General features: G+C 63.9%; 3 protein-coding genes across 3 annotated transcripts in view; 1 reads left to right on the top strand and 2 right to left on the bottom strand.

The window, feature by feature from the left end:
• PLCB3 (phospholipase C beta 3) overlaps positions 1 to 15,377 on the bottom strand; it is a 40,897-nt gene extending 25,520 nt beyond the window's left edge. The window contains 11 exon segments of the mRNA XM_072881546.1: positions 302 to 459; positions 2,026 to 2,169; positions 3,700 to 3,866; positions 4,924 to 5,024; positions 5,813 to 5,888; positions 6,659 to 6,715; positions 7,358 to 7,437; positions 8,420 to 8,560; positions 10,687 to 10,755; positions 12,362 to 12,439; positions 15,234 to 15,377. Of these exon segments, the coding sequence (XP_072737647.1) occupies positions 302 to 459; positions 2,026 to 2,169; positions 3,700 to 3,866; positions 4,924 to 5,024; positions 5,813 to 5,888; positions 6,659 to 6,715; positions 7,358 to 7,437; positions 8,420 to 8,560; positions 10,687 to 10,755; positions 12,362 to 12,439; positions 15,234 to 15,338 (1,176 nt within the window). The 5' untranslated portion in view covers positions 15,339 to 15,377.
• Positions 15,378 to 15,646: 269 nt separating this feature from the next.
• On the top strand, positions 15,647 to 17,623 carry PPP1R14B (protein phosphatase 1 regulatory inhibitor subunit 14B). Its single transcript, XM_072881304.1, has 4 exons — positions 15,647 to 15,952; positions 16,391 to 16,474; positions 16,939 to 16,971; positions 17,498 to 17,623. Exons 1-4 carry the CDS (start codon positions 15,704 to 15,706, stop codon positions 17,606 to 17,608), a joined length of 477 nt encoding a protein of 158 aa, XP_072737405.1. The 5' UTR covers positions 15,647 to 15,703; the 3' UTR covers positions 17,609 to 17,623.
• Positions 17,624 to 17,979: 356 nt separating this feature from the next.
• FKBP2 (FKBP prolyl isomerase 2) lies at positions 17,980 to 23,154 on the bottom strand. The gene is given in 9 exon segments (XM_072881547.1): positions 17,980 to 18,255; positions 18,855 to 18,871; positions 18,873 to 18,888; positions 19,294 to 19,332; positions 19,335 to 19,339; positions 20,299 to 20,411; positions 21,255 to 21,283; positions 21,286 to 21,391; positions 23,143 to 23,154. Coding segments are annotated over 9 exon segments (399 nt in total). The 3' UTR covers positions 17,980 to 18,193.
• Between the last annotated feature and the right edge of the window lie 834 nt (positions 23,155 to 23,988).

Genomic DNA, 23,988 nt, shown 5'->3' on the forward strand with positions numbered 1-23,988 from the left:
TGCGGGGTTGGGGTGGGTGCTGTGGAGTTGGGGTGGGTGCTGTGGAGTTGGGGTGGGTGCTGTGGGGCTGGGGCAGTTTTGGGGGGCTCAGGGGGGTTTGGGGGACCCCCAGTTTTGGGGGGGCACCTTGAGGAAGATCTCAGGGGTCATGGTGACACCAAGAAGGATGAAGGACTTGGGGGGAGCCATCGGGTGCTGCGGGGTTGGGGTGGGTGCTGTGGAGTTGGGGTGGCTGCTGTGGGGCCGGGGCAGTTTTGGGGGGCTCGGGGGGGTTTGGGGGACCCCCAGTTTTGGGGGGCACCTTGAAGGGGATCTCGGTGGTCATGGTGAAGCCGTGGGTGATGAAGGGCTCCTCGTCGGGGGGCCGCCCCTTCCAGCAGTCGAGCTCGATGCAGCGGCAGCCGCTCAGCAGGACCTGCCGGTACATCTCCACCGAGGAGGCCCCCGTCAGCTGCCCCGCTGGGGCCAGGGGGTTAAGGGGGGGCCGAGGCACCCCAAAACCGGGGCACCCCCACTCCCCCCTGCACCCCCAAACCTCCTGCACCCCTCAAACCCCCCACCCCACGGACCTATCTGACACCCCATCAGGGACCTCTAAGTGCTCCATGGACCCCCCCCAGCCCACGGACCCCCCAATACTGCAGGGACACCCCCCAGCCCCCCAATACCTCAGGGACCCCCCAGCCCCCAATAGTTCAGGGACCCCCAATACCTCAGGGACCCCCCAGCACCCCAATACTTCAGGGACCCCCCAATACTGCAGGGACCCCCCAGCCCCCCAATACCTCAGGGACCCCCCAGCCCCCAATAGTTCAGGGACCCCCAATACTGCAGGGACCCCCCAGCCCCCCAATACCTCAGGGACCCCCCCAGCACCCCAATAATTCAGTGACCCCCAATACCTCAGGGACCCCCCAGCACCCCAATACTTCAGGGACCCCCAATACCGCAGGGACCCCCCAGCCCCCCAATACCTCAGGGACCCCTCCCAGGGACCCCAAAACCACCCCAGGGACCCCCGGTTGTCCCCCCCAGGTTTTGGGGTGCATGGGGAAGTAGGTGCCACCCTGGGACCTCCCTAGAAGCCCCCCCCCAGTTTTTGGGGTACAGGGGGGGCAAATAGCCCCCCAGGGTTTTGGGGTGAAGGTATGTGCCTCCCCGGGGACCCCTCAGAGGATCCCCCAGAATTTCGGGGTGCAGGGGAGGTAGGTGCTACCCTAGGACCCCCCTAGGATACCCCCCCCAGGTTTTTGGGGTACAGGGGAGGCAAATTTCCCCCCCCTGTTTTTTGGGGTGCAGGGGAGGTAGGTGCCACCCTAGGACCCCCCCCTCCATTTTGGGGGTGCAGGGCAGGTAGGTGCCACCCTGGGACCCCCCTAGAATCCCCCACCAGGTTTTTGGGGTGCAGGGGAGCCGAGTGCCCCCCTGGGACCCCTCCCCTCCACTTTTTGGGGTGCAGGGGACGCAGGTGCCACCCTAGGCCCCCCCCTCCACTTTTTGGGGTGCAGGGGAGCCAAGTGCCCGCCTGGGACCCCTCCCCTCCACTTTTTGGGGTGCAGGGGAGCTAGGTGCCACCCTAGGTGTCCCCCCCCAAGTTTTTGGGGTGCAGGGGAGCCGAGTGCCCCCCTGGGACCCCTCCCCTCCACTTTTTGGGGTGCAGGGGACGCAGGTGCCACCCTAGGCCCTCCCCCTCCACTTTTTGGGGTGCAGGGGAGCCAAGTGCCCCCCTGGGACCCCTCCCCTCCACTTTTTGGGGTGCAGGGGACGCAGGTGCCACCCTAGGCACCCCCTCCACTTTTTGGGGTGCAGGGGAGCCAAGTGCCCCCCTGGGACCCCTCCTCCACTTTTGGGGGTGCAGGGGACACAGGTGCCACCCTAGGCCCCCCCCTCCACTTTTTGGGGTGCAGGGGACGCAGGTGCCACCCTAGGCCCCCCCCTCCACTTTTTGGGGTGCAGGGGATGCAGGTGCCTCCCTGGGAACCCCTCAGCCCCCCCCAGGTTTTGGGGTGCACGGTTTTGGGGTACCGGTGAGGTAGGTGTTGTGGGAGGAGTTGATGAAGTAGCTGGGGAGGGGCTGGGTCATGTCCTGGTGCAGGCGCAGCGTTCCGGGGGGCACGATGCTGTTCTCCTCCCCCAGGAACCGCCCGAACCCCTCCATCGACATCTGGTCTGGGGGGGCACGGGGTCACCGACACCCCAAAACCACCCCCGGGGGACCCCCTCCCCCACTGCTGCCATCCCCCAAATCCCCTCGGGAATCCCAAAGGTGTTTCCCAGAACCCCCCCCAGCACCCCAAAATTCCCGTTCCTCTAACCCTGAGCCCCCCAAAATCCCCCAACCCCCCAAACTCCTTCCAACCCTCCAGGAGCCCCCAAAACCCTCTTCCAGCCCCCCCCACCCCAGGCCCCCAAACCCCTTCCAGCCCCCCAAAATCCCTCTCCAGCCCTGCAGGAGCCCCCAATTCCCCCAACCCCTCCTTCAAGACCCCCAGCAGCCCCCCAAAAACCCCCACCTCCTCTGACCCCCAGCAGCACCCCAAGACCCCCAGGACCCCCCAAATCCCCTTCCAGCCAACAGGAGCCCCCCAGAACCCCTCAACCCCCTACCAGCCCCACAGGACCCCCTAAATCCTCTTTCAAGACCCTCAGGGGCCCCCAAAATCCCCCACCCCCTTTTAGAACCTTCCAAACCCTCCTTCAAGGCCCCCAACCCCACTGGGGACCCCCAAAACCCCCAACCCAAGACCCCAGGACCCCCAAATCCCCTTCCACCCCCAGAGGACCTCCCAAACCTTCCTTCAAGACCCCTAAGAGCCCCCAAATCCCCCATCCCCCTTCCAGGTCCCCCAAATTCTACTTCAAGGCACCCAAACCCCCTTGGGACCCCCAAAACCCCCAACTCCTCCATCAATGGCCCCACCAGCACCACCCCAAGCCCCCTAGGGCCCCCAAAACTTCCTTCAAGACCCCCAGGAACTCCCCAATTTCCCCGTAACCCTCTTCAAGACTCCCAAGACCCCCAAAAATCTATTTCAGGAACCCCCAAACCCCCTTCTGGCCCCAGAGGACCCCCAAATCCTTCAATACCCCCAGGAGCCCCCAAACCCCCTTCCGGCCCCAGAGGACCCCCAAATCCTCCTTCAATACCCCCAGGAGCCCCCAAACCCCCTTCCAGCCCCAGAGGACCCCCCAAATCCTTCAATACCCCCAGGAGCCCCCAAACCCCTTCCGGCCCCAGAGGACCCCCCAAATCCTTCAATACCCCCAGGAGCCCCCAAACCCCCTTCCGGCCCCAGAGGACCCCCAAATCCTTCAATACCCCCAGGAGCCCCCAAACCCCCTTCCGGCCCCAGAGGACCCCCCAAATCCTCCTTCAGTACCCCCAGGAGCCCCCCAAACCCCCTTCCGGCCCCAGAGGACCCCCCAAATCCTCCTTCAGTACCCCCAGGAGCCCCCAAACCCCCTTCCAGCCCCAGAGGACCCCCCAAATCCTCCTTCAGTACCCCCAGGAGCCCCCAAACCCCCTTCCGGCCCCAGATGATCCTCCCCCCCAAACCTTCTTCAAGCCCCCCAAGACCTCCCCAAATCCCCCTCAACCCCTTCCAGCTCCTCCTTCAAGGCTCTCAATCATCCTTCAAGACCCCAAAACCTCAAGACCCCCCAAAATCCCCCTGGGGACCCCCCAAAATCCCCACTGACCCCTCTCGCGGAACTGCTGGTTGGGCTCGTAGCGCTCGATGAGCTGCCGGGCTTGCTCGGGGCTCAGCGGGGGGAAGAGGACCTCGTTGAGCCGGGGGTCCCGCTGCCGCGTGTTCACGAACTCCCGCAGCTGCTCCAAGCTCACGTAGGGCTTCCCCGCCGCCCCGCTGCGGGCAACGGGGGGGGGTCAGGGTACCCCAAAACCTCCCCGCGTCCCCCAAAACACCTCCCCGGGACTTCAAAAGGCCCATGAGAACGTAACGGCGCGAGGGAGAGCCCCAAGGCCTGCAAGGAGCTGATGGTGGCAACCACACATGTGGGACCTTGACCTGCTCGTAGGGGCTCCCCATAGCCAAAATGGGGGTGTCAGGAGCACCCCAAAACTCTCAGAGCACCCCAAATCCCCCACAGGACCCACAACAACCAAGGGAACCCCAAAACCTCCATGAGCACCCAATGACACAAGGGAGAACCCCAAAGAAGCTCATGGTGGCAACCACCCATGTGAGACCTCAACCTGCTCGTAGGGACTCCCCATAGAAAAAATGGGGGTGTCAGGAGCACCCCAAAACTCTCAGAGCACCCCAAATCCCCCACAGGACCCACAACACCCAAGGGAACCTCAAAACCTCCATGAGCACCCAATGACACAAGGGAGAACCCCAAAGAAGCTCATGGTGGCAACCACCCATGTGAGACCTCAACCTGCTCGTAGGGACTCCCCATAGCCAAAATGGGGGTGTCAGGAGCACCCCAAAACCCTCAGAGCACCCCAAATACCCCATGGGACTCATAATATCCAAGGGAACCCCGAAACCTCCATGAACACCAAAGAGCAGAAGGGAGCACCCCAAAATCTGCAAAGGAACTCATGGTGGCAACCACCCATGTGAGACCTCGACCTGCTCATAGGGGGCTCTCCAAACCAACAATGGGGATGTCGTGGGCACCCCAAAACCCTCAGGGTACCCCAAAATCCCCACGGGACCCACAATACCCAAGGGAACCCCAAAACCCCCCATGAGCACAAGGGAGCACCCCAAAATCTGCAAGGAACTCACGGTGGCAACCACCCATGTGGGACCCCAACCTGCTCGTCGGGGCTCCCCATAACCAAAACGGGGGTGTCAGGAGCACCCCAAAACCCCTCAGAGCCCCCCAAAACCCTCCCCATGGCACCCACGATGCCCTGCACCCCAAAACGGGGCTTTGGGGGTGACTCACATCTCGAGGAGGATCTTGTCGATGTCGGGGCGCAGGCAGAGCTTGCTCAGGAAGCGCCTGAAGGTGTCGAGGGTGAACTCCTCAGGGGGGATCGCCTCGCTCTGGGGGCACCCCAAAAATTTAGGGGGGGCCCAACGACCCCCCTGACCCTCTCCCCAGCCCCCCCAAGTCTCCCTCCGACTCACTTAGGGGCCCCCCAAAACCTTGGTGGAACCCAGCGAGGTGAAATGGTGGCAGCACCCCCAAAAAATGGCTTGTGCCCCCCCCAAAATGGCATCTGCACCCCAAAAATTGGCTTGTGCACCCCAAAATGGCATCTGTACCCCAAAAATGGCTTGTGTACCCCAAAAATGGCTTGTGCACCCCAAAAAGTGAACCCCAAAATAAGGGGGGACAGAAATAAAGGGGAAATTGGAACTGGGGGTCCTGAAATTATGGGGGGGCCCTGGAGTGTTGGGACCCCGGGGGGGGGACTTAAATTGGGGTACACTGAGGGTTGGGGGGGCAGCGGACCCCCAGTTGCCACTGGGGCACCCAGAGCCCCCCAAAACCTCAGGGAGGGCGTTGGGGCACCCCAATAATTTTGAAGGGTCTTGGGGAACCCCAATATAGACCTTGGGGGACACGGAGAGTTTGGGGGGCACCTACAGCCCCCAAATCTGGGGGGGCACCCCAAGAATTGGGGGGGGTACTAGGGAGCCCCCCAAAACATGCAGAGCAGGAAAGGGGAACCCCAATAATTTGGGGGTAACCCCAAAATATGGGGAGGGGGCACCCCAGGAGGATCATGGGACATTTGGGGGGGGCCCTGAGGAACCCAGGCGGGAGCAGGGGAGACTCAGAGCCCCCCCAGAATTTGGGGGGACCCCATTTTTTTGGGGGGCCATACCCGGTTGCAGCTGAGGCCGCAGGACTCCAGCGCCGTCTCCACCCGCTTCTTGTCGGCCGAGAACATCTTCAGGATGCTGGGGGGGGGGGACACCCCGAAATTGAGGGGACCCCGAAATTGGGGGGGGACCCTGAAACTTCAGATGCTCCCCAAAAAGGGTTCCCAAAAATTGGGGGACCCCAGGAGTTGTGGGGACCCCGAATTGCAAAGGAAGACAGAAACAGGGTGAGGCTGAAATGGAGGGGGGGCAAAAATTGGGGGTGTCAGGAAGGTGGGGGGCTGAAGGGGGACCCCGAAATTGGGGGGAGCACGAAGTTGGGGTACCCCCCCTTCAAACAGGGGGCAACCCAGAATTGGGGGGAACCTGAAATTGGGGGGACCCTGAAGTAGCAGTGACCTGGTGTTGAGGGGTTCAGGAAGTTTGGGGGGGCTGGAAGGGACCCCAAAAAAGGGCGATCCAAAAAAAAGGGGGACCCCAAAAATCTGGGGGGGTCCCAGGATGTTGGGGGCCATTAGAACCCCAAAATGTGGGGGGACACCGTAACTGGGGGATCCCCAAATTTGGGTGACACCAAAAACCAAAGTGGGAAAACTGGGGGCACCCCAAAATGGGGGTACCCCAAAAAGAAGGAAGCTTGGAAGTGGGGGGGTCCCCACATTTTTTTGGGGGGGCAGGATGTTGGGGACCCCAAAATTCAGGCTTGGGGGGTCCCTAAGAGGGGATGTTCTGGGGGACCCTAAATTTTGGGGTGGGATTTGGGGTACTCTGGGGGAGGTCCCTCAAGATTTGAGGGACCCCTTTTTAAGGGGGGTCAGGGGGGCCCCCCCAAATTTTTGGGGGGTCACTCACTTTTCACAGGGATTCGGCCGTCCTGGTTCACCTGCAGCTTCAGCTTTGTGTAACTGGGGGGGCAGGGTTGAGGGGAGCCCCCGACACCCCACTTTGGGGGAGGGCACCCCAAAACATGTGTTGAGGTTTTGGGGTGCCCCGGGAGGGTCTGGAAGGGGTTGGGGGGCGGAGATGATTTTGGGGGTGCAGGAGGGAATGGGGGATTTGGGGGGGGGGGTGGGGCAGCAGGAGGGGGTGGAGGTCTCTGATTTGGGGGTGCAGGAGGGATTTGGGGGTCTCTGGGAAGGATCTGGGGTGCAAGAGGGATTTGGGGTGCAAGAGAGATTTGGGGGGTCTCTGGGAAGGATTTGGGGGCAGGAGGGATTTGGGGGGCAGGAGGGATTTGGGGGTCTCTGGGAAGGATTTGGGGGTGCAGGAGGGATTTGGGGGGGTCTCTGGGAAAGGTTTGGGGTACAGGAGAGAGTGGGGGTCTCTGGGAAGGATTTGGGGTGCAGGGGGGTCTCTGGGAAGCATTTGGGGTGCAGGATGAATTTGGGGCTCCCTGCGAAGGATTTGGGGGTGCAGAGAGGATCTACAGAGACGTGGGGGCACGGGGGGGGTGCAGGGATGGGGGTGCAGGCGTAGGGGCTTGGGGGGGCAGAGGGTTTTGGGGGCCACGGGGGGGTTTTGGGGGCCGGGAGGTTTGGGGGCCGCACGCTTTGCGCAGGAAGGTGTTGCGGGAGGCGTTGCGCGCCAGGATGTTCATCGCCAGCTTGAAGAGCTCGTCCGTCCACACCTGGGGGGGGACCCCAAAACCCGTCAGGTCCCCCCAAAACCACCCCAGGGACACAGACACCCCCCACACACCCAGCTGCCCCCAGCCCCCAAAAACCCCAGGGACCCCCAAATGGACTCCCAGAGCTCCCCAAGGCTCTGTGACCACCCAGGGACCCCCCAAATCCCCCAGGGACCCCCCCAGATCCTCAGGGGACCCCAAAATGGCACCCTGAATCCCCCAAGACCCTCAAGAGACCTCCCAGGGACCCCCAAAAGTCCCCCAGGGATCCCCCCCACAACCCCAGGGACCCCCAAAACCCCCAGGGACACTCCCCCCACGAAGTCCCCAGAGACCCCCAAAACTCCCCAGGGACCCACAATAGGGGCTCCCAGAGCCCCCAAGGCCCCCAGCACCCCCAAATGGGCACCCCGAGCCCCCAGCCCCCAAAATGGGTGCCCTGAGCCCCCAAGACCCTTAGAGACTCCCCCAGAACCCCCCAAGCACCCCAGAGTCCCCCAAAACCCCGAGACCCACCAAGACACCCCGAGAACCCCCAGGGACCCACAAGAGGGGCTCCCAGAGCCCCCAAGCCCCCCAGCCCCCTAAATGGGCACCCAGAGCCCCCAAGACCCCCAGGGACCCCAAAATGGGCACCCAAGTCCCCCAAGACCCTCAGAGACCCCCAGACCCCCAGAATCCCCCCAAACCCCCCGGGACCCATAATAGGGGCTCCCAGAGCCCCCAGCACCCCAAAATGGGCACCCTGAGCCCCCAGGGCGCCCATGGACCCCAAAATGAGCACCCAAGCCCCCCAGACCCTCAGAACCCCCCCCCAGACCCCAGAGTTCCCCAAGACCCCAGGGTTCCCCCAAAACCTCCCAGAGACCCATAATAGCGGCTCCCACAGCCCCCAAGACCCCCCAAAAGGGCTCCCACAGCCCCCAAGACCCGCCCCTCCTCCCCCCCCCCCAGCACCCATGGGTGCTCCTGCGGGTGCCACCTTGGCAACGTCATCCTGGACGGCCACGAAGTTGAGGAAGGCCACGTTGACCATGTCGGGGCCGTGGACCACGGTGAGGAGCCGCTCCTGGGGGTGCCCCCCGGGGTCCCCGAAACCCAGCACCTCCCGCGTCCGGGGGTCCTGCGCACACAGCACCCATGGGTGCCCCCGCTCTGCCCCGAGGGAGTCGCCAGCACCCCCAAACAGGGCACCCGGCACCCCGATACGGAGCACACAGCACCTCCGGCAACCCAATATGGGGCACCCAGCACCCACAGCACCCCAAAAAGGGCACCCAACACCCCCAAAAGGGGCACTCGGCACACATGGCACCCCAAAATATACACCCAATCCCCCCAAAAGGGGCACCCAGCACCCACAGCACCCCAAAACAGGCACCCAGCACCCCAAAGTGGGGCACCCAGCACGCAGAGCACCCCAAAACAGGACAACCGACACCCATAGCACCCCAAGACGGGCACCCAGCACCCCAAAGTGGGGCAGGCAGCACGCAGAGCACCCCAAAATACACACCCAATCCCCCCAAAAGGGGCACCCAGCACCCACAGCACCCCAAAACAGGCACCCAGCACCCCACAGTGGGGCACCCAGCACCCACAGCACCCCAAAATATACACCCAATCCCCCCAAAAAGGGCACCCAGCACCCACAGCACCCCAAAAAGGGCACCCAGCACCCCACAGGGGGGCACCCAGCACCCACAGCACCCCAAAATACACACCCAATCCCCCCAAAAGGGGCACCCAGCACCCACAGCACCCCAAAAAGGGCACCCAACACCCCCAAAAGGGGCACCCAGCACCCCACAACGGAGCACCCAGCACCCACAGCACCCCAAAACAGGCACCCAGCACCCCACAGTGGGGCACCCAGCACCCATAGCACCCCAAGACGGGCACCCAGCACCCCAAAGTGGGGCAGGCAGCACGCAGAGCACCCCAAAAAGGGGCACCCAACACCCCAAGGTGGGGCACTTGGCACACATGGCACCCCAAAAAGGAGCACCCAGCACCCACAGCACCCCAAAACAGGCACCCAGCACCCCACAGTGGGGCACCCAGCACCCACAGCACCCCAAAATATACACCCAATCCCCCCAAAAAGGGCACCCAGCACCCACAGCACCCCAAAAAGGGCACCCAGCACCCCACAGTGGGGCACCCAGCACCCCCAGCACCCCAAACCAGGCACCCAGCACCCCACAACGGGGCCCCCAGCACCCCCAAACAAGGTCTCCCCAGCCCCCCCCCGCTTGTTACTGGAGGGTCTCCAAAATCTCCCCTGTTTACACCGTGCCCCACCCAAGCTGTTATTGTAGGGTCTCCTGTATTTACATAGGGTCTGCAAGGGTCCTACAAGATCCACCCCCCCGCTTTGTTATTGTAGGGTCTCCCCTGTTTACATGGGGTCTCCCAGGGTCCTGCAGGACCCCCACCCCCGTTTGTTATTGTAGGGTCCCCCATGTTTATGTAGGGTCTCCAAAGACCCTGCAGGACCCCACCTCCCCCGATTTGTTATTGTAGGGTCTCCGGTGTTTACGTAGGGTCTCCCAGACTCCGGCAAGACCCCCCACCCCACTTTGTTATTGTAGGGCCCCCATGTTTACATAGGGTCTCCCAAGACCCTGCAGGATCCCCCCTGCCCCCCCGATTTGTTATTGTAGGGTCTCCTCTGTTTACGTAGGATCTCCCAGAGTCCTGCAGCACCTCCCCCTCTCCCAGTTTGTTATTGTAGGGTCTCCGGTGTTTACGTAGGGTCTCCCAGAGTCCTGCAAGACTCCCCCACCCCAGTTTGTTATTGTAGGGTCCCCCGTGTTTACGTTGGGGCTCCAAAGACCCTGCAGGATCCCCCTGCCCCCCCCGATTTGTTATTGTAGGGTCTCCTCTGTTTACGTAGGATCTCCCAGAGTCCTGCAGCACCTCCCCTCTCCCAGTTTGTTATTGTAGGGTCTCTGGTGTTTACGTAGGGTCTCCCAGAGCCTGCAAGACACCCCCCAATTTGCTATTGTAGGGTCCCCCATGTTTACGTAGGGTCTCCCAGAGTCCTGCAGGACTCCCCCCACCCCAGTTTGTTATTGTAGGGTCCCCCGTGTTTACGTTGGGGCTCCAAAGACCCTGCAGGACCCCCACGCCCCCAGTTTGTTATTATAGGGTCCCCCATGTTTACGTAGGGTCTCCCAAGACCCTGCAGGATCCTGCCCCCCCATTTGTTATTGTAGGGTCTCCTCCGTTTACGTCCCCCCTCACCTTGGGCACCCGTGCGTAGCGCCCCGTCCGGGTGTCACGGATGACGCTGATGTCCAGCAGATCGACCTCCTGCGGGGAGACCCCCCCCAAGAAACCCAGGGGTCCGGGGGTGCCCTGCCCCCCCTCAGAGGGACCCAGGCGTCCGGGGGTGCCCCTCCCCCCCCCCAAGAGGGACCCAAGCATCTGGGGCTGCCCCCCCCAAGAAGGACCCAGGGGTCCGGGGCTGCTTCCGCAGTGGGGGAGGGGCGGGGGGGGACATTTCCTGAAGGAGCCGGTGGGGGAGGGGCGTGGGAAAGGGCATCCCCTGCCCCCGGATGCCTGGGTCCCCTGGGGGGGGGGGAGGGGCGAAGGAATTCCCCCCCCCCCCTCCCCCCATCTAGGGGACCCAGGCGTCCGGGCAGAGCTGATAAGGGTGGGAGGAGGCCGAAGGCTTCCGGGGCGGGGGGTGGGTTGGGGGGCCCTGGGGGATTTGGGGGCCAAGGAGTCCTAGAAGGATTTTGGGGGTCACGAGGGCAATTTGGGGGGGCTCTGGCAGTTCCAGGGGATATTGGGGATCCTGGGGGATTTAAAGGGGGCAAGGAATCCTGCAAGGATTTTGGGGGCCTTGAGGGTAATTTGGGGGGGCTAGGGTGGTCCAAGGGCGATATTGGGGATCCTGGGGGATTTGGGGGCTCTGGCGGGGGTCACAGCAGGATTTGGGGGACCCCAAGGAGTCACAGGGGACATTTGGGGATCCTGGGGGATTTGGGGACCTGGGGGATTTAGGGGCCCCAGGGGATATTCCGGGGGTCTTGAGGGGGATTTGGGGATCCCATGGGGATTTGGGGGCTTGGGGGTCATCTGAAGGTCCCAGGGCGATTTGGGGGGCTCTGGGGGTCACAGTGGGATTTGGGGACCCCAGAGCTCTCGGGGGTTGTTTTGAGGGTCCGGAAGGGATTTGGGGGCCTGAGACCATCTGAGGATTTGGGGATCCCTGTAGGGGCCCAGGGGATTTGGGGGACACCAGGGTTTTGGGGGCCCTGGGGGTTCTTTTGGGGTCCCCAGGAGGGATCTCGGGGTGACCGCGGGGAATATGGGGGGCTCAGGAGCCCTGGGATTTCAGGGGCTGGGGGTGGGGGCAGAGTTTGGGGTCCAGGAATTTGGGGTGCTGATTTGGGGATACCAAGTGGGGGGGCAGGAATTTGGGGTGCTGATTTGGGGGTACCAAGGGGGGGCCCAGGAATTTGGGGTGCTGATTTGGGGGTACCAAGGGGGGCAGGAATTTGGGGTGCTGATTTGGGGGTACCAAGTGGGGGGCAGGAATTTGGGGTGCTGATTTGGGGTACCAAGTGGGGGGCCCCAGGAATTTGGGGTGCTGATTTGGGGTACCAAGTGGGGGGGCAGGAATTTGGGGTGCTGATTTGGGCGGAAGCCAGTTTGAGGGCCCAGGAATTTGGGGTGCTGGGGGTGCCAATTCAAGGCCCAGGAATTTGGGGTCCAGATTTGGGGGTGCCAGTACGGGAGGGTTTTCATTTGGTGGCCCAGGAACTGGAGGTGCAGATTTGGGGGTGCCAGTTTGGGGCCCCCATTTTGGAGCGGGGGGGGTGGAGTGGGGGTGGTTTAGCAGGTGCCAAGCGGGATGGGAGGATTTTTGGGGTGCAGCTTTGGGGGTGCTGGTTTTTGGGGTGCCCCTCACCATGCTGGGGCCGGTCCAGTAGAGGAAGAAGCCGTCGGGGTCGACGCGCAGTGTCACCAGGGTGCGGGTGGCCGGTTCCTGGGGGCAGCGGCTCAGATTGGGGGGTCCCCAAAACCCCCGAGCCCCCTCAACCCTCCCCCGCTCCCCACCCCAAATCCCCAGGGCCCCCCCCCCCCCCCGCTTCGCTGCACCAGGGACCCCAAAATGATCTGGGACCCCCTCAGGACCCCAACACGTCCCAAGTGGCCCCCAAAACCACCCAGGGACGCCCCCCCTCGGGACCCCCAAAACCCCAGGGAGCCCCAAAACCACACAGAGGCACCCCATGGACCCCAAAATATCACAGGGACCCCCAAATCCACCAAGGAAACCCCCAGGCACCCCAAAACCACCCAGGGAGCTTCCAGGGATCCCCAAAACACCCAAGGAACCCCTCAGGGACCCCAAAACACCCAGGGAGCCCCCAAAACACCCAAGGAACCCCTCAGGGACCCCAAAACACCCAGGGAGCCCCCAAAACACCCAAGGAACCCCCAGGGACCCCAAATCCACTGCAGGGACCCCCACAGAACCCCCAAATCACCCAGGGGGCCCCGCAAAACACACAGGGAGCACCCAAGGACCCCGAAATCACCCAGGCAGCCCCTCAAAACACTTAAGGACCCCACCCCAGGGACCCCCAAAACACCCCAGAGACCCAAAACACCCCCAAACCCATCCCAGGGAGCCCCAAAGACCCCCAAATCATCCGGGGGACCCCAAAACACCCAGGGAGCCGTCAGGGGCCCCCAGACCACCCCAGGGATCCCCGAAGAACCCCACACCACTCTGGGGACCCCTTCAGCCCCCCAACCCCTCCCAGAATTCCTCAGCCTCCCTAAGAAGCCCCAAAACTCCCCAGGGACCCCCAAAATCCAGGGCTGGGTTTGCCCCCCCCGCCCCCCAAATCCTGGGGTTACAACACAGGTGGGGCAACTCATCCCTGCGGACTTTGACCCCCATAAAGTCATTTCCACCCCGGAAAAGGGGGGCCAAGGGGCAAAGCAGGGGGACACGCCCTAAATGGGGGGTCCCCCCCTTAAAAATGGGGGGAACCCTTTAATTTGGGGGGGTAACAGGCCCCCACCCCCCCCCCCCCGCCGAGTGACCCAGGCATCCGGGCCGCCCCCCACCCCCCTCCTTCCGCATTGCTGCGCCGCGGAGAGGGAAAGGTGGAAAATTGGGGTGAACGGGGGTGATTTGGGGGGGGCGGGGGGGGGACACAAAAGAAATGCCCTGCGGGGGACCCAATTTCCCATTTTCTGTCCCCAAAACGGGGCCAGTTTTGTGGCAAGTCTGGAAAACGGGTCACAGCGGGGGGAGGCAGCCAAAATTGAGTGGGGGAGAAAAGGGGGTGGGGGGTCAATATTGGGGTGCCCTGGGGATCCTAGATGGACTGGGGGGCTGCGTGGTGATTTTGGGGGCTGGGGGGCTTAGAGCAATGCAGGGGGTATGGGGGTGCTGGGGGGTTGGGGTGGTGGGGGGTTATTTGGGGAGTGCCAGGAGGATGTTGGGGGCTCAAGGGGTTTGGGGGGGAGTACAGAGAATTTGGGGGTGTTGGGGGAGCTGATTTAGGGGAAGAATTGGGGGTTCTGGGTTGGTTTGGGGGAGATTTGGGAGGCCTGGGGGAGATCTGGGGTCTTGGGGGCTCTCTCGGGGTTTAACGATGGGTTTCGGGGTGACTTGGTCACTTTGGGGGTGGTTTGGGTGTTTGGGGGGGCTCTGTGAGGGTTTTGGGGTGGGTTTTAGGGAAATTGGGGGGTTCTGGGTAGGTTTGGGAAAGATTTAGGGCGTTCCAGGTAGACTGGGGAAATTTGGGGGGTTCAGAGAAACTTGGGCATTTTGGGGTGGCTTTGAGATTATTTGGGGATCCAGGTGGGTTTGGGAAAAATTTAGGGGTCTCGGAGTGGGTTTGGGGGAAATTTGAGGGTTTTAGGCTGGGTTTGGGGAAGATTTAGCGGGTTCCAGACAGATTTTGGGGAGATTTGAGGGGTTTCAGGGTAGGTTTTGGGGCCCTGTGAGGGTTTTGGGGAAAAACTGAGGGGTTTCAGGTGGGTTTTGGGGTGATTTGGCCATTCTGGGGTGGGACTGAGGGCTCTCTGAGGGTTTTGGGGTGCGTTTGGGGAAGATCTGGGGGCTCCGGGTGGGTTTGGGGAGATTTGGGGGGTCCCAGGTGGATTTTGGGGTGATTTGGCCATTCTAGGCTTGGTTTTGGGGCTCTCTGAGGATTTTGGGGTGAGTTTGGGGAAATTGGAGGAGGGGTTGCAAAGATTTAAGGGGTTCCGGTGGGTTTGGGGTGATATCACAATTCTAGGGTGGGTTTGGGGGCCCTCTTGAGGGTTTGGGGAGATCTGGGAGGTTCTGGATGGGTTTGGGGAGATTTGGGGTCCCAGGAGGTTTTGGGGCCCTTTGAGGGTTTTGGGGTGGGGTTGGGATCATTTAAGGGGCTCCAGATAAGTTTGGGGAAATTTAGGGGTGTCCCAGGGTGGGTTTGGAGAAGATTTGGGGTCCCGGGGGTTTGGGGGCCCTCTAAAAGTTCTGGGGTGCCATTGCAGGAGTTTGAGGGCGGGTCTGGGGCTCCCTGAAGGGTTTGGGGTGGGCTTGGGGGGGTCTTTAAGGCTTCGGCGAGGGATTGCGGGGGACTGCGGGGTCCCGGGGAGATTTGGGGTCCTAGAGGGGGATCTGGGGGTGATTCGGGGTCTCCGGCTGAGTTTGGGGGCCTGGGGTGCCTACGGGCCTCGGGGAGGCCCCGGGTGGGGCCCTGAGGGGCTCGGGGGCGCCGGGGGTGGGTCGGGGGTCCCGGGGGGTCCCGGGGGGTGCCGTCCCCGCTCACCTCGTCCCAGCGGATGAACTTGCTGCCCCGCACCAGCATCTCGGGGACCCGCGGCGGCTCCAGCGGGAGCGGGGCCAGGGCCGGGGCCGGGCGCGGCGCCGCCATCGCTGCGGCGGGCCGGGGCGGGAGGCGGGGCCGCCGGGAGGGGCGGGGCTACGGCGGGGCGGAGGGGCGGGCCGCGGGGGGAGGCGGTACGTAGAGAACAGCGGCGCGGCCCCTTTAAGAGGCTCACGGGCCCATCCTGTTGCCGCTTTAAGGGGGCGGGGCCTACCGCCTTGCTTCGAGTGGGCGTGGCCTTGCGCCGGGCGGGGGGGCGTGGTCCCAGCGCGGCGGCGGCACAAAGGGGCGCGCGGCGGCGGCGGCGGCGGCCCGAGCGCCCCGGAAGCGGAAGCGGCACCGGAGGAGGGGGGCGGGGCCAGTGCGGGAGGGGGGGTGTGTCCGCTTCCGGCGCGGCCGGTTCCGGTACCGGCATGGCAGCGCCGTGCGGCGGCCCGGGCCCCCCCGCGCCCTCCCCCGCTGCCGCCGCCGGGCCGGGACCGAGCGCCGGGTCCGGGCCCCGCGTTTGTTTCGCAGCGGGGGCGGCGGGGGAGGCGGCGGAGGAGGCCCCGGGCCGGCGGCAGGGGAAGGTGACGGTCCGTTACGACCGGCGGGAGCTGCGGAAGCGGCTGCACCTGGAGGAGTGGATCCTGGCCCAGCTGACGGCGCTCTACGACTGCCGGGTACCGGCACCGGTACCCCGCCCCTCCCGGGACCCCCCTGGCATCGGCACCGGGAGCCCCCCGGGACCGCCCGGACCGGCACCGGGGACCCCGCCCCTCCCGGGACACCCCCTCCCCCCTGGCCGGGGACCCCCGGACCCTCCCACCCCCCACCCCCGAGACCGTTACCAGGGACCCCTCCCCGCCCCCTCCCCAAATTCCCCGGTACCGGGAACCCCACCCCCCCGGGAGCCCCCAAACCCCCGGGACCCCATGTCCCCCCCACCCCGCAGGGCCCCCCTAAACCCCCCCATTTGGGGGTGTAACCCCGGGGGGAGGGGGCTTGGAGGCCTGGCCCTTCCCAGGCTCCTTTGCGAGGGGGCGGGAACACCCTGAGGCCCCTCCCCTTGGGGGGGGGCAATTTTGGGGGTCCCCCCTGATTTCGGGGTTCCCCCCCAGGAGGAGGAGATCCCCGAGCTGGAGATCGACGTGGACGAGCTGCTGGACATGGAGAGCGACGGGGCCCGCAGCGCCCGCGTCCAGGTACCCCCAAAACCCGGGGGGGTCCCCCAAAACCCGGGGGGGTCCCCCAAAACCCGGGACCCCCCAACCCCCTGGGGGGACCCCCCAAAACCCGGCGGGGCCCCCCAAAACCCGGGCAGGCGGGAGCAGTTGTCCCTGTACTGACGCTTCCCTGAAGTTTTGGGGTGTCTCCCCGCCACTTTGGGGTCCCCCAAGTTTTTTTGGGGGGCGGGGAGGGCTGAGATCCCGGAGGGGTCCCCCAATTGGAGGGGAGGGGCTGGAATGTGGGGGTCCCCAAAACCTGGGTGGGGAGTGGGGAAGTGACAACTGGGGTCCCCCAAACTTTGGGGGTCCTTAAAATTTAGGGGGCTCCCCATAAAAGCCGGGGGAAGTGTGGGAGCCTGAGGGGCCCCCCCAGACTTCGGGGTGTCCCCCGGGGTTTTGGGGGGGCCCAAATCCCCCCTGACCCCCCTTCCCCCCCCCAGGAGATCCTCGTTGACTGTTACAAGCCCACCGAGGTGAGGGGGAGGGGCAGGGGCACCCCTGTCCCTTGGGGGGGGGAGGGGCGGGGCACCCGGACCCCGGGGTTCCCTTTGGGGGGAGGGGCAGGGTCACCTGGGTCCCTTGGGTGGGGCTTGGGGACCACCCGGACCCCTGGGGTCCCCTTTTGGGGGTGGGGGGCTTGGGGACCACCCAGGCACCTGGGTGCCTTTGGGGGAGGGGCAGGGTCACCTGGATCCCTTGGGTGGGGGTTGGGGACCACCCATGTGCCTGGATCCCCTTGGGGGAGGGGCCACCTGCACCCCCAGTCCCCTTTGGGGTTGGGGACCCCTGGGTCACCTTTTTTTTTTGGGGGGGGTACCCAGACACCTGGGTCCCTTGGGTGGGGGTTGGGGACCACCTGCACCCCCCGTCACCTTCTGGGGGAGGGGGTCACCTGGGTCCCCTTTTGGGGGGAGGGGGAGCACCCAGACCCCTGGGTCCCTTTTTTTTGGGGGGTGGGTGGCACCCAGACCCCTGGGTCCCCTGACCCCCCGCCCCCAGGCGTTCGTCGGTGACCTGCTGGAGAAGATCCGGGGATGCAGAAGCTCAACACCCCCAAAAGAAGTGACCCCCGTGGTTTTGGGGGACCCCCTGATTCCGGGGACCCCCTGATTCCAGGGACCCCCAGCTTTGGGGGAGGGGACCCCTGATACTGGGGACCCCCCCAATTTCAGGGTCCCCCTGCAGCGATAATCACGCCCCCAGCAATCCCTCCCCACCGGTTTTGGGGTCCCCAGGGGTTTTGGGGTCCCCTGTGGGTTTTGGGGGGCCCTGAGGGGGGGAAGGGGGATTTTGGGGCTTTTTTAGGGTTTTTTTTAATTTTTTCGGTGACTTTTTGGGGTTGTTTTTATACGGATTTAATAAACGGAACTTTGACATTTTGGGGTTCACTTGTGACCCCCATTCCCCCTCCCCCACAGGAGAACCCGGGGTCCCCCACCCCAAATTCTGGGGTCCCCCAACACTCAGCCACCGCAGGAAGCTCCCATCCAGCTGTTTATTGACCCCCCAAATTTTGGGGGGGCCCCCCCAAAACTCAGGGTCCCACATAAATCAGCGAATTCCCAACCCAACAGGGGCTGGGGGCCCCCCCATGATTTTGAGGGTCTCCCTGATTTTGGGGGGACCCCCTGAAATAAGGGGGACCCCTCCAGGGTGATTTGGGGGACCCCCCTCTGATTTTGGGGGGGGGCCCCCCTAAAGCTCTGGCCGCCGCTCGATCTTCAGCAGCTCCACCTCGAAGATGAGCACGGCCCCGCCTGCCCAAAGGGGGGGTCAGCACCCCAAACCCCCTGCACCCCCAAATCCCTCATTTTCACCCCAAAACCCCACCCTGGAACCCTGAAATTTCCTCCAAACCCCAAATTTCCCCTGACTCCCCCCAAATCCCTCAGTTTTACCCCAAACCCACACCCTGGAACCCCTAAATTTCACCTGAACCCCAAATTTCTCCCCAAATTCCTCATTTTCCCCCAAACCCCACCTTGGACCCCCAAATTTTCCTCCTGAACCCCCAAATCCATCATTTTCCCGCTCAAAACCCCACCCTGGACTCTCCTCATGCCCCCTGAACCCCCAAATCCCTCCTTTTCACCCCAAAAGCCCACCCCAACCCCCAAATTCCCCCTGAACCCCCAAATCGCTTATTTGCACCCCAAATCTCCCCACCCTGCACCCCTCAATCCCCTGAACCCCCAAATCCATCATTTTTACCCCAAAACCCCACCCTGGAACCCCCAATTCCCCCTGAACCCCCAAATCCCTCCTTTTCACCCCAAAACCCCGCCTGGACCCCCAAATCCCTCTTTCCCTCCTCCACCCCCATGAACCCCCAAAACTTTGGGGGGTCAGGGCTCACCTGGGATTTTGGGGGGCCCCGCGGTCCCCGTAGCCTGAGGGGAGATGGGGTGTCACGGGGGCTGCACCCCAAAATTGGGACACCCCCCACAGCGCCCCGATATTGGGGTGTCCTCCCCTAAACCCTTAAATTTAGGGCGTTCACCTCAAATTCCTCTTCCCAAGGGGGGGGTCCCCCCTAATTTGGGGTCTCCCAATACCCCCCCAAAGGGGGAACCCCAGCTCCCCAAATTTGGGGCCCCCACTCTAGGGCCCCCACATTTCAGCGCCCCCCCCCATGTCTTTGTTCCCCCTTTTTGGGGCTTCATCCATTTTTAGGGTGCCCCCTCACCCTGCTGTATTTTGGGGTCCCTCCTCACTGCCCCTCCCATTCGGGGTCCCCCCACACTCGGGGGTCCCCATTTTCCCCCGGTTTTGGGGTCCCCCGCGTCGGGGCTCACCCAGCTCTGGAGGAATCACCAGCTTCCGCTTCTCCCCTCACACATCCTGGGGTCAGGGTGCCCGGACACTGGGGACCCCTCAATATATGGGGGCCCCCTGCCCCTGGGTCCCCCCGAATCCCTGGGCCCCCAAAATCCTGGGTCCTCCTGATGACAAGGTCCCCCAAAAACCCTGGGTCCCCCCCAAACTCTTGGGTCTCCCCACACCCTGCGTCCCCCAATGCCGGGGTCCTCCCCAAAATCCTGGGTCCCCCCAATGCCTGGGTCCCCCCCAAATGCCTGGGTCCCCCCGATGCCGGGGTCCCCCACACCCCGGGGTCCCCCAAACTCCTGGGTCCCCTGAACCCCAGGGTGCCCCCAATGCCAGGGTCCCCCCACACCCCTGGGTCCCCCCCACATGCCTGGGCCCCCAAACTCCTGGGTCCCCCTGAACCCCAGGGTCCCCCCACACTCCTGGGTCCCCCGATGCCGGGGTCACCCCAACGCCTGGGGTCCCCCCCACACCCCTGGGTCCCCACCAAACTCCTGGGTCCCCCCAAACCCCAGGGTCCCCCCACACCTCTGGATCCCCCCAAACGCCTGAGTCCCCCAATGCCAGGGTCCCCCACACCCTGGGTCGCCCCAAATGCCTGGGTCCCCCAAACTCCTGGGTCCCCCGATGCCTGGGTCCCCCACACCCCTGGGTCCCCCAAATGCCTGGGACCCCAAACCCCCGTGTCCCCCACACCCCTGGATCCCCCCACACCCCTGGGTCCCCCCCACATGCCTGGGCCCCCCCAAATGCCTGGGTCCCCCGATGCCGGGGTCACCCCAATGCCTGGGGTCCCCCCCACACCCCTGGGTCCCCCAGATGCCTGGGTCCCCCAAACCCCAGGGTCCCCCTGAACCCCAGGGTCCCTCCCACACCCCAGGGTCCCCCAGTGCCAGTGTCCCCCCCACCCCTGGGTCCCCCCACCCCGGGTCCCCCAAACCCCCGGGTCCCCCCGAGGGCGGGCGGGTCCCTACCCCAGCAGCCCCTGGTCCCAGCCCTTGATGACCTGTCCCGTGCCCAGCGAGAAGACGAAGGGCTGGTCCCGGCTCAGGCTGCTGTCAAACTGGGAGCCGTCCTCCAGGTGGCCCTGCGACCAGTATAAACCAGTATGGTCCAGAGACCGCAAGAATGAACCAGCGCGGACCGGTACAACCCACCCCCAACCAGTAAGATGCAGCGAAATCCACGTTAACCAGTATAAATTCCCTCGCCCAGAACAACCCCTTTCTCTAGGTGGCCCTCTGACCAGTACACACCAGTAAGGACGAGTATACGCCAGTATAGACCAGTACCACCCACGACAAACCAGTAAAAACCAGCAAAACTCCACACTAACCAGTATAACCCCCTCTTTCGCAGGACAACCCCTTTTTACAGGGAACTTTGAAACCAGTATAGACCAGTACAAACCAGTGATCCCACTATGGACAGGATCTTCTCCCAGGCTATCCTCCTCCCAGCAGCCTCTCCCAGTGCCTCCCAGTCCAAACCAGTAGCCCCCAAGCCCTCATGTACACACCCAGGACTCCCTCCCAGTCCCTCCCAGTCCAAACCAGTAGTCCCCAAGCCCTCAAGTACACACCCAGGACTCCCTCCCAGTCCAAACCAGTGCCTCCCAGTCCAAACCAGTAGCCCCCAAGCCCCCATGTACACACCCAGGATTGCCCCCCAGCCTCCCCCAGTCCCTCCCAGTGCTTCCCAGTCCAAACCAGTCCCGCCCAGACCCTCGTGTGCACACCCAGGCCCTCCCCCAGCCCCTCCCAGTCCAAACCAGTAGCCCCCAAGCCCCCATGTACACACCCAGGACTGCCCCCCAGCCTCCCCAGTCCCCTCCAGTGCTTCCCAGTCCAAACCAGTCCCCTCCAAACCCTGGTATGCACACCCGGGCCCTCCCCCAGTCCCTCCCAGTACAAACCAGTGCCCCCAGTACCGTGTAGTGCATGTGGAGCAGGTCCCCCGGCGGGAGCGCACCCCGCAGGCCTCCGGCCGCCGCCGCACCCCCCTCTGCACCTTCCCCCCCCGCCCCGCCGCCAGCGCCAGCGCCAGCGCCAGCACCCAGCCCCACAGCTGCCGGGGGGCACCCCACGGCACCATCAGCACCCGGCACGGCCGTGGGCACCCCCAAGGGTCACCCCACCCCACGGGGCCACCCCCACCCCGATGAGGTCATCAACAAGTCAACGAGGTCATCAACAACGCAAGGTGGTCATCAACATCCCAACGAGGTCGTCAACAACCCAATGACATCATCAACAACCCAATGAGATCATCAACAACCCAACATGGCCATGGGCACCCCCCAAGGGTCACCCCACCCCACGGGACCACCCCCACCCCGATGAGGTCATGGCCAAGCCAACGAGGTCATCAACAACCCAAGGTGGTCATCAACAGCCCAAGGTGGTCATCAACATCCCAACGAGGTCGTCAACAACCCAATGAGGTCATCAACAACGCAATGAGATCATCAACAACCCAACATGACCATGGGAAGCCCCCAAGGGTGCCCCCCCACCCCATGGGGTCACCCCCCCGATGAGGTCATCAACAAGCCAACGAAGTCATCAACAACCCAACATGGCCATGGACACCCCCCAAGGGTGTGCTCCACGCCACACCGTCACCCGCACCCTGATGAGGTCATCAACAAGCCAATGAGGTCATCAACAACCCAAGGTGGTCATCAACATCCCAACGAGGTCCTCAACGGCCCAATGAGCTTGTCAACAGCCCAATGAGGTCACTGAAAACCCAACATGGCCGTGGGCACCCCCCAAGGGTGTCCCCCACCCCATGGGGTCACCCCCACCCTAATGAGGTCATCAACAAGCCAACATGGCCATGGGCACCCTCAAGGGTCATCCCCACCCCCCACAGGGTCACCTCCACCCTGATGGGGCACCCCATGAGGCACCCCAATGAGGTCATCAGCAACCCAACGAGGTCATCAGCACCCCAACATGGCCATGAGCACCACCCAAGGCTTAACCCACCCTGATGAGGTCATGGGCACCCCAACGAGATCATCAACAACCCAGCGAGGTCATCAGGACCCCAACGAGGCCATCAACAACCCAATGTGGTTATTGATATCCCAATGACATCATCAGCACCCCAACATGGTCATGGGCACCCCCCAAGGGTCACCCCCACCTATGCCGTCACCCGCACCCCGGTGAGCTCATGGGCACCCCAATGACATCATTGGCACCCCAGTGAGGTCATCAACAACCCAATATGGCCAGGGGCACCCCCCAAGGGTGTCCCCCACCCCAGTGAGGTCATGGGCACCCCAATGTGGTCATCAGCACCCTGCGAGTGTCACCCCACCCCAACGTGGCCACGGGCACCCCCCAAGGGTCACTGCCACCCATGGGGTCACCTGCACCCCAACGAGGTCATGGGCACCCCAATGAGGTCATCACCACCCCAACGAGGTCATGGGCACCCCAACGAGGTCATGGGCACCCCAATGAGGTCATCACCACCCCAACGAGGTCATGGGCACCCCATGAGGTCATCAGCACCCCACGGGGCCAGGGGCACCCCAACATGGCCACCACAGACCCATGGCCACCCCCATACGGCCCCTCCACCCCCCAGGCCCCCCCCCCAGGGTCCCACCACCCCATAAGGGCCCCCCACCCCCAGGCCCCTCCCCGCCCCCAGGCCCCCTCCAGGCGTCCCCCCATCAGGGCCCCCCCCCAGCCCCTCCCAACCCTCAAGGGCCCCCCACCTCACAGCCCCCTCTGGGCCCCCACCCCCTGGAGTCCCCCGAAACCCCCTCGAGCCCCCCAAGCCCCCCGGCCCCCCCTCACCTCTACCGCCATCCCGCTCGGGTTACAGCGCGCAGGCGCGGAGCCACGTGACTACCGCCCCAGGGCGGAAGGGGCGGGGATATGGCGGGGCTCTCACCCGCGCTTCCGGCCACGTGATCGGCCGCCGCCGGAAGCGGAAGGCGGCGGGGAATGGCGGCGGTGGTGCGGCGCGCGGTTTCCATGGTAACGGCCAAGGCGGGGAGGGGGTCGTCTCATTAACCCCCTGTTAATTACCCCTAATTCAGCGCCCCCTCCTCGCCTGCTCGTAATTAACATCTCATTAGCATGAACTACCGTGTGAGCTGCCCGGAGCGGCCCCTCATTGGCTGCGGGGAGTTTAATTAGCGGCTAATTAGTGCTAACTGGGGGCTAATTGGTGCTCGGGCGGGGGCGTCATTAGCGTTAGTCAGGGGCTAATTAGCCGTAATTAGGGAAGGTGGGGCGGGGGCGGGGCCGCCGCTATCAGCCGTTAATTAGGAGTTAATAGGGAATCAATTAGCACCCGCCGTTAATTACCTGAGTGCTCGGGACGAGGCGCTGCTCCCGCCGCGGTCAGCAGCCCTGGGCCGTAATTAACGGGCTAATTAACGGTAATTAAGACGGGCCGCTTGGTCTCAGTCCGTTACAGGTTGACGCCTGGCGATTGCTGCGTTTAAGGGTTAATTAAAGGTTAATTAAAGGTTAATTAAGCGTTAATTAAGCGCGGGGCTCATTGGGGGCGGGGTCCCGCAGGGCCCTTGGGCCGCCCCGCCCCCGCTGCTGCCCCGGACCCGCCCCCGCCTCTGCACGCGGTGAGAGCCCCGCCCCCCCGGGCCCCCCAAAATCCTGGGGGTCCCCCCCGACACC

Source organism: Ciconia boyciana, chromosome 16 (assembly GCF_034638445.1).
Source record: "Ciconia boyciana chromosome 16, ASM3463844v1, whole genome shotgun sequence".
NCBI classification, from domain to species: Eukaryota; Metazoa; Chordata; class Aves; order Ciconiiformes; family Ciconiidae; genus Ciconia; species Ciconia boyciana.

What these genes read in the sequence shown, in the direction of transcription:
- PPP1R14B (XM_072881304.1), top strand. Translation starts at nt 15,704, where the DNA reads ATGGCAGCGCCGTGCGGCGGCCCGGGCCCCCCCGCGCCCTCCCCCGCT. An exon ending in CCCGCAGCGCCCGCGTCCAG is followed by an intron (nt 16,475 to 16,938) that starts GTACCCCCAAAA and finishes TCCCCCCCCCAG; the next exon opens with GAGATCCTCGTTGACTGTTA. An exon ending in ACTGTTACAAGCCCACCGAG is followed by an intron (nt 16,972 to 17,497) that starts GTGAGGGGGAGG and finishes CCCCGCCCCCAG; the next exon opens with GCGTTCGTCGGTGACCTGCT.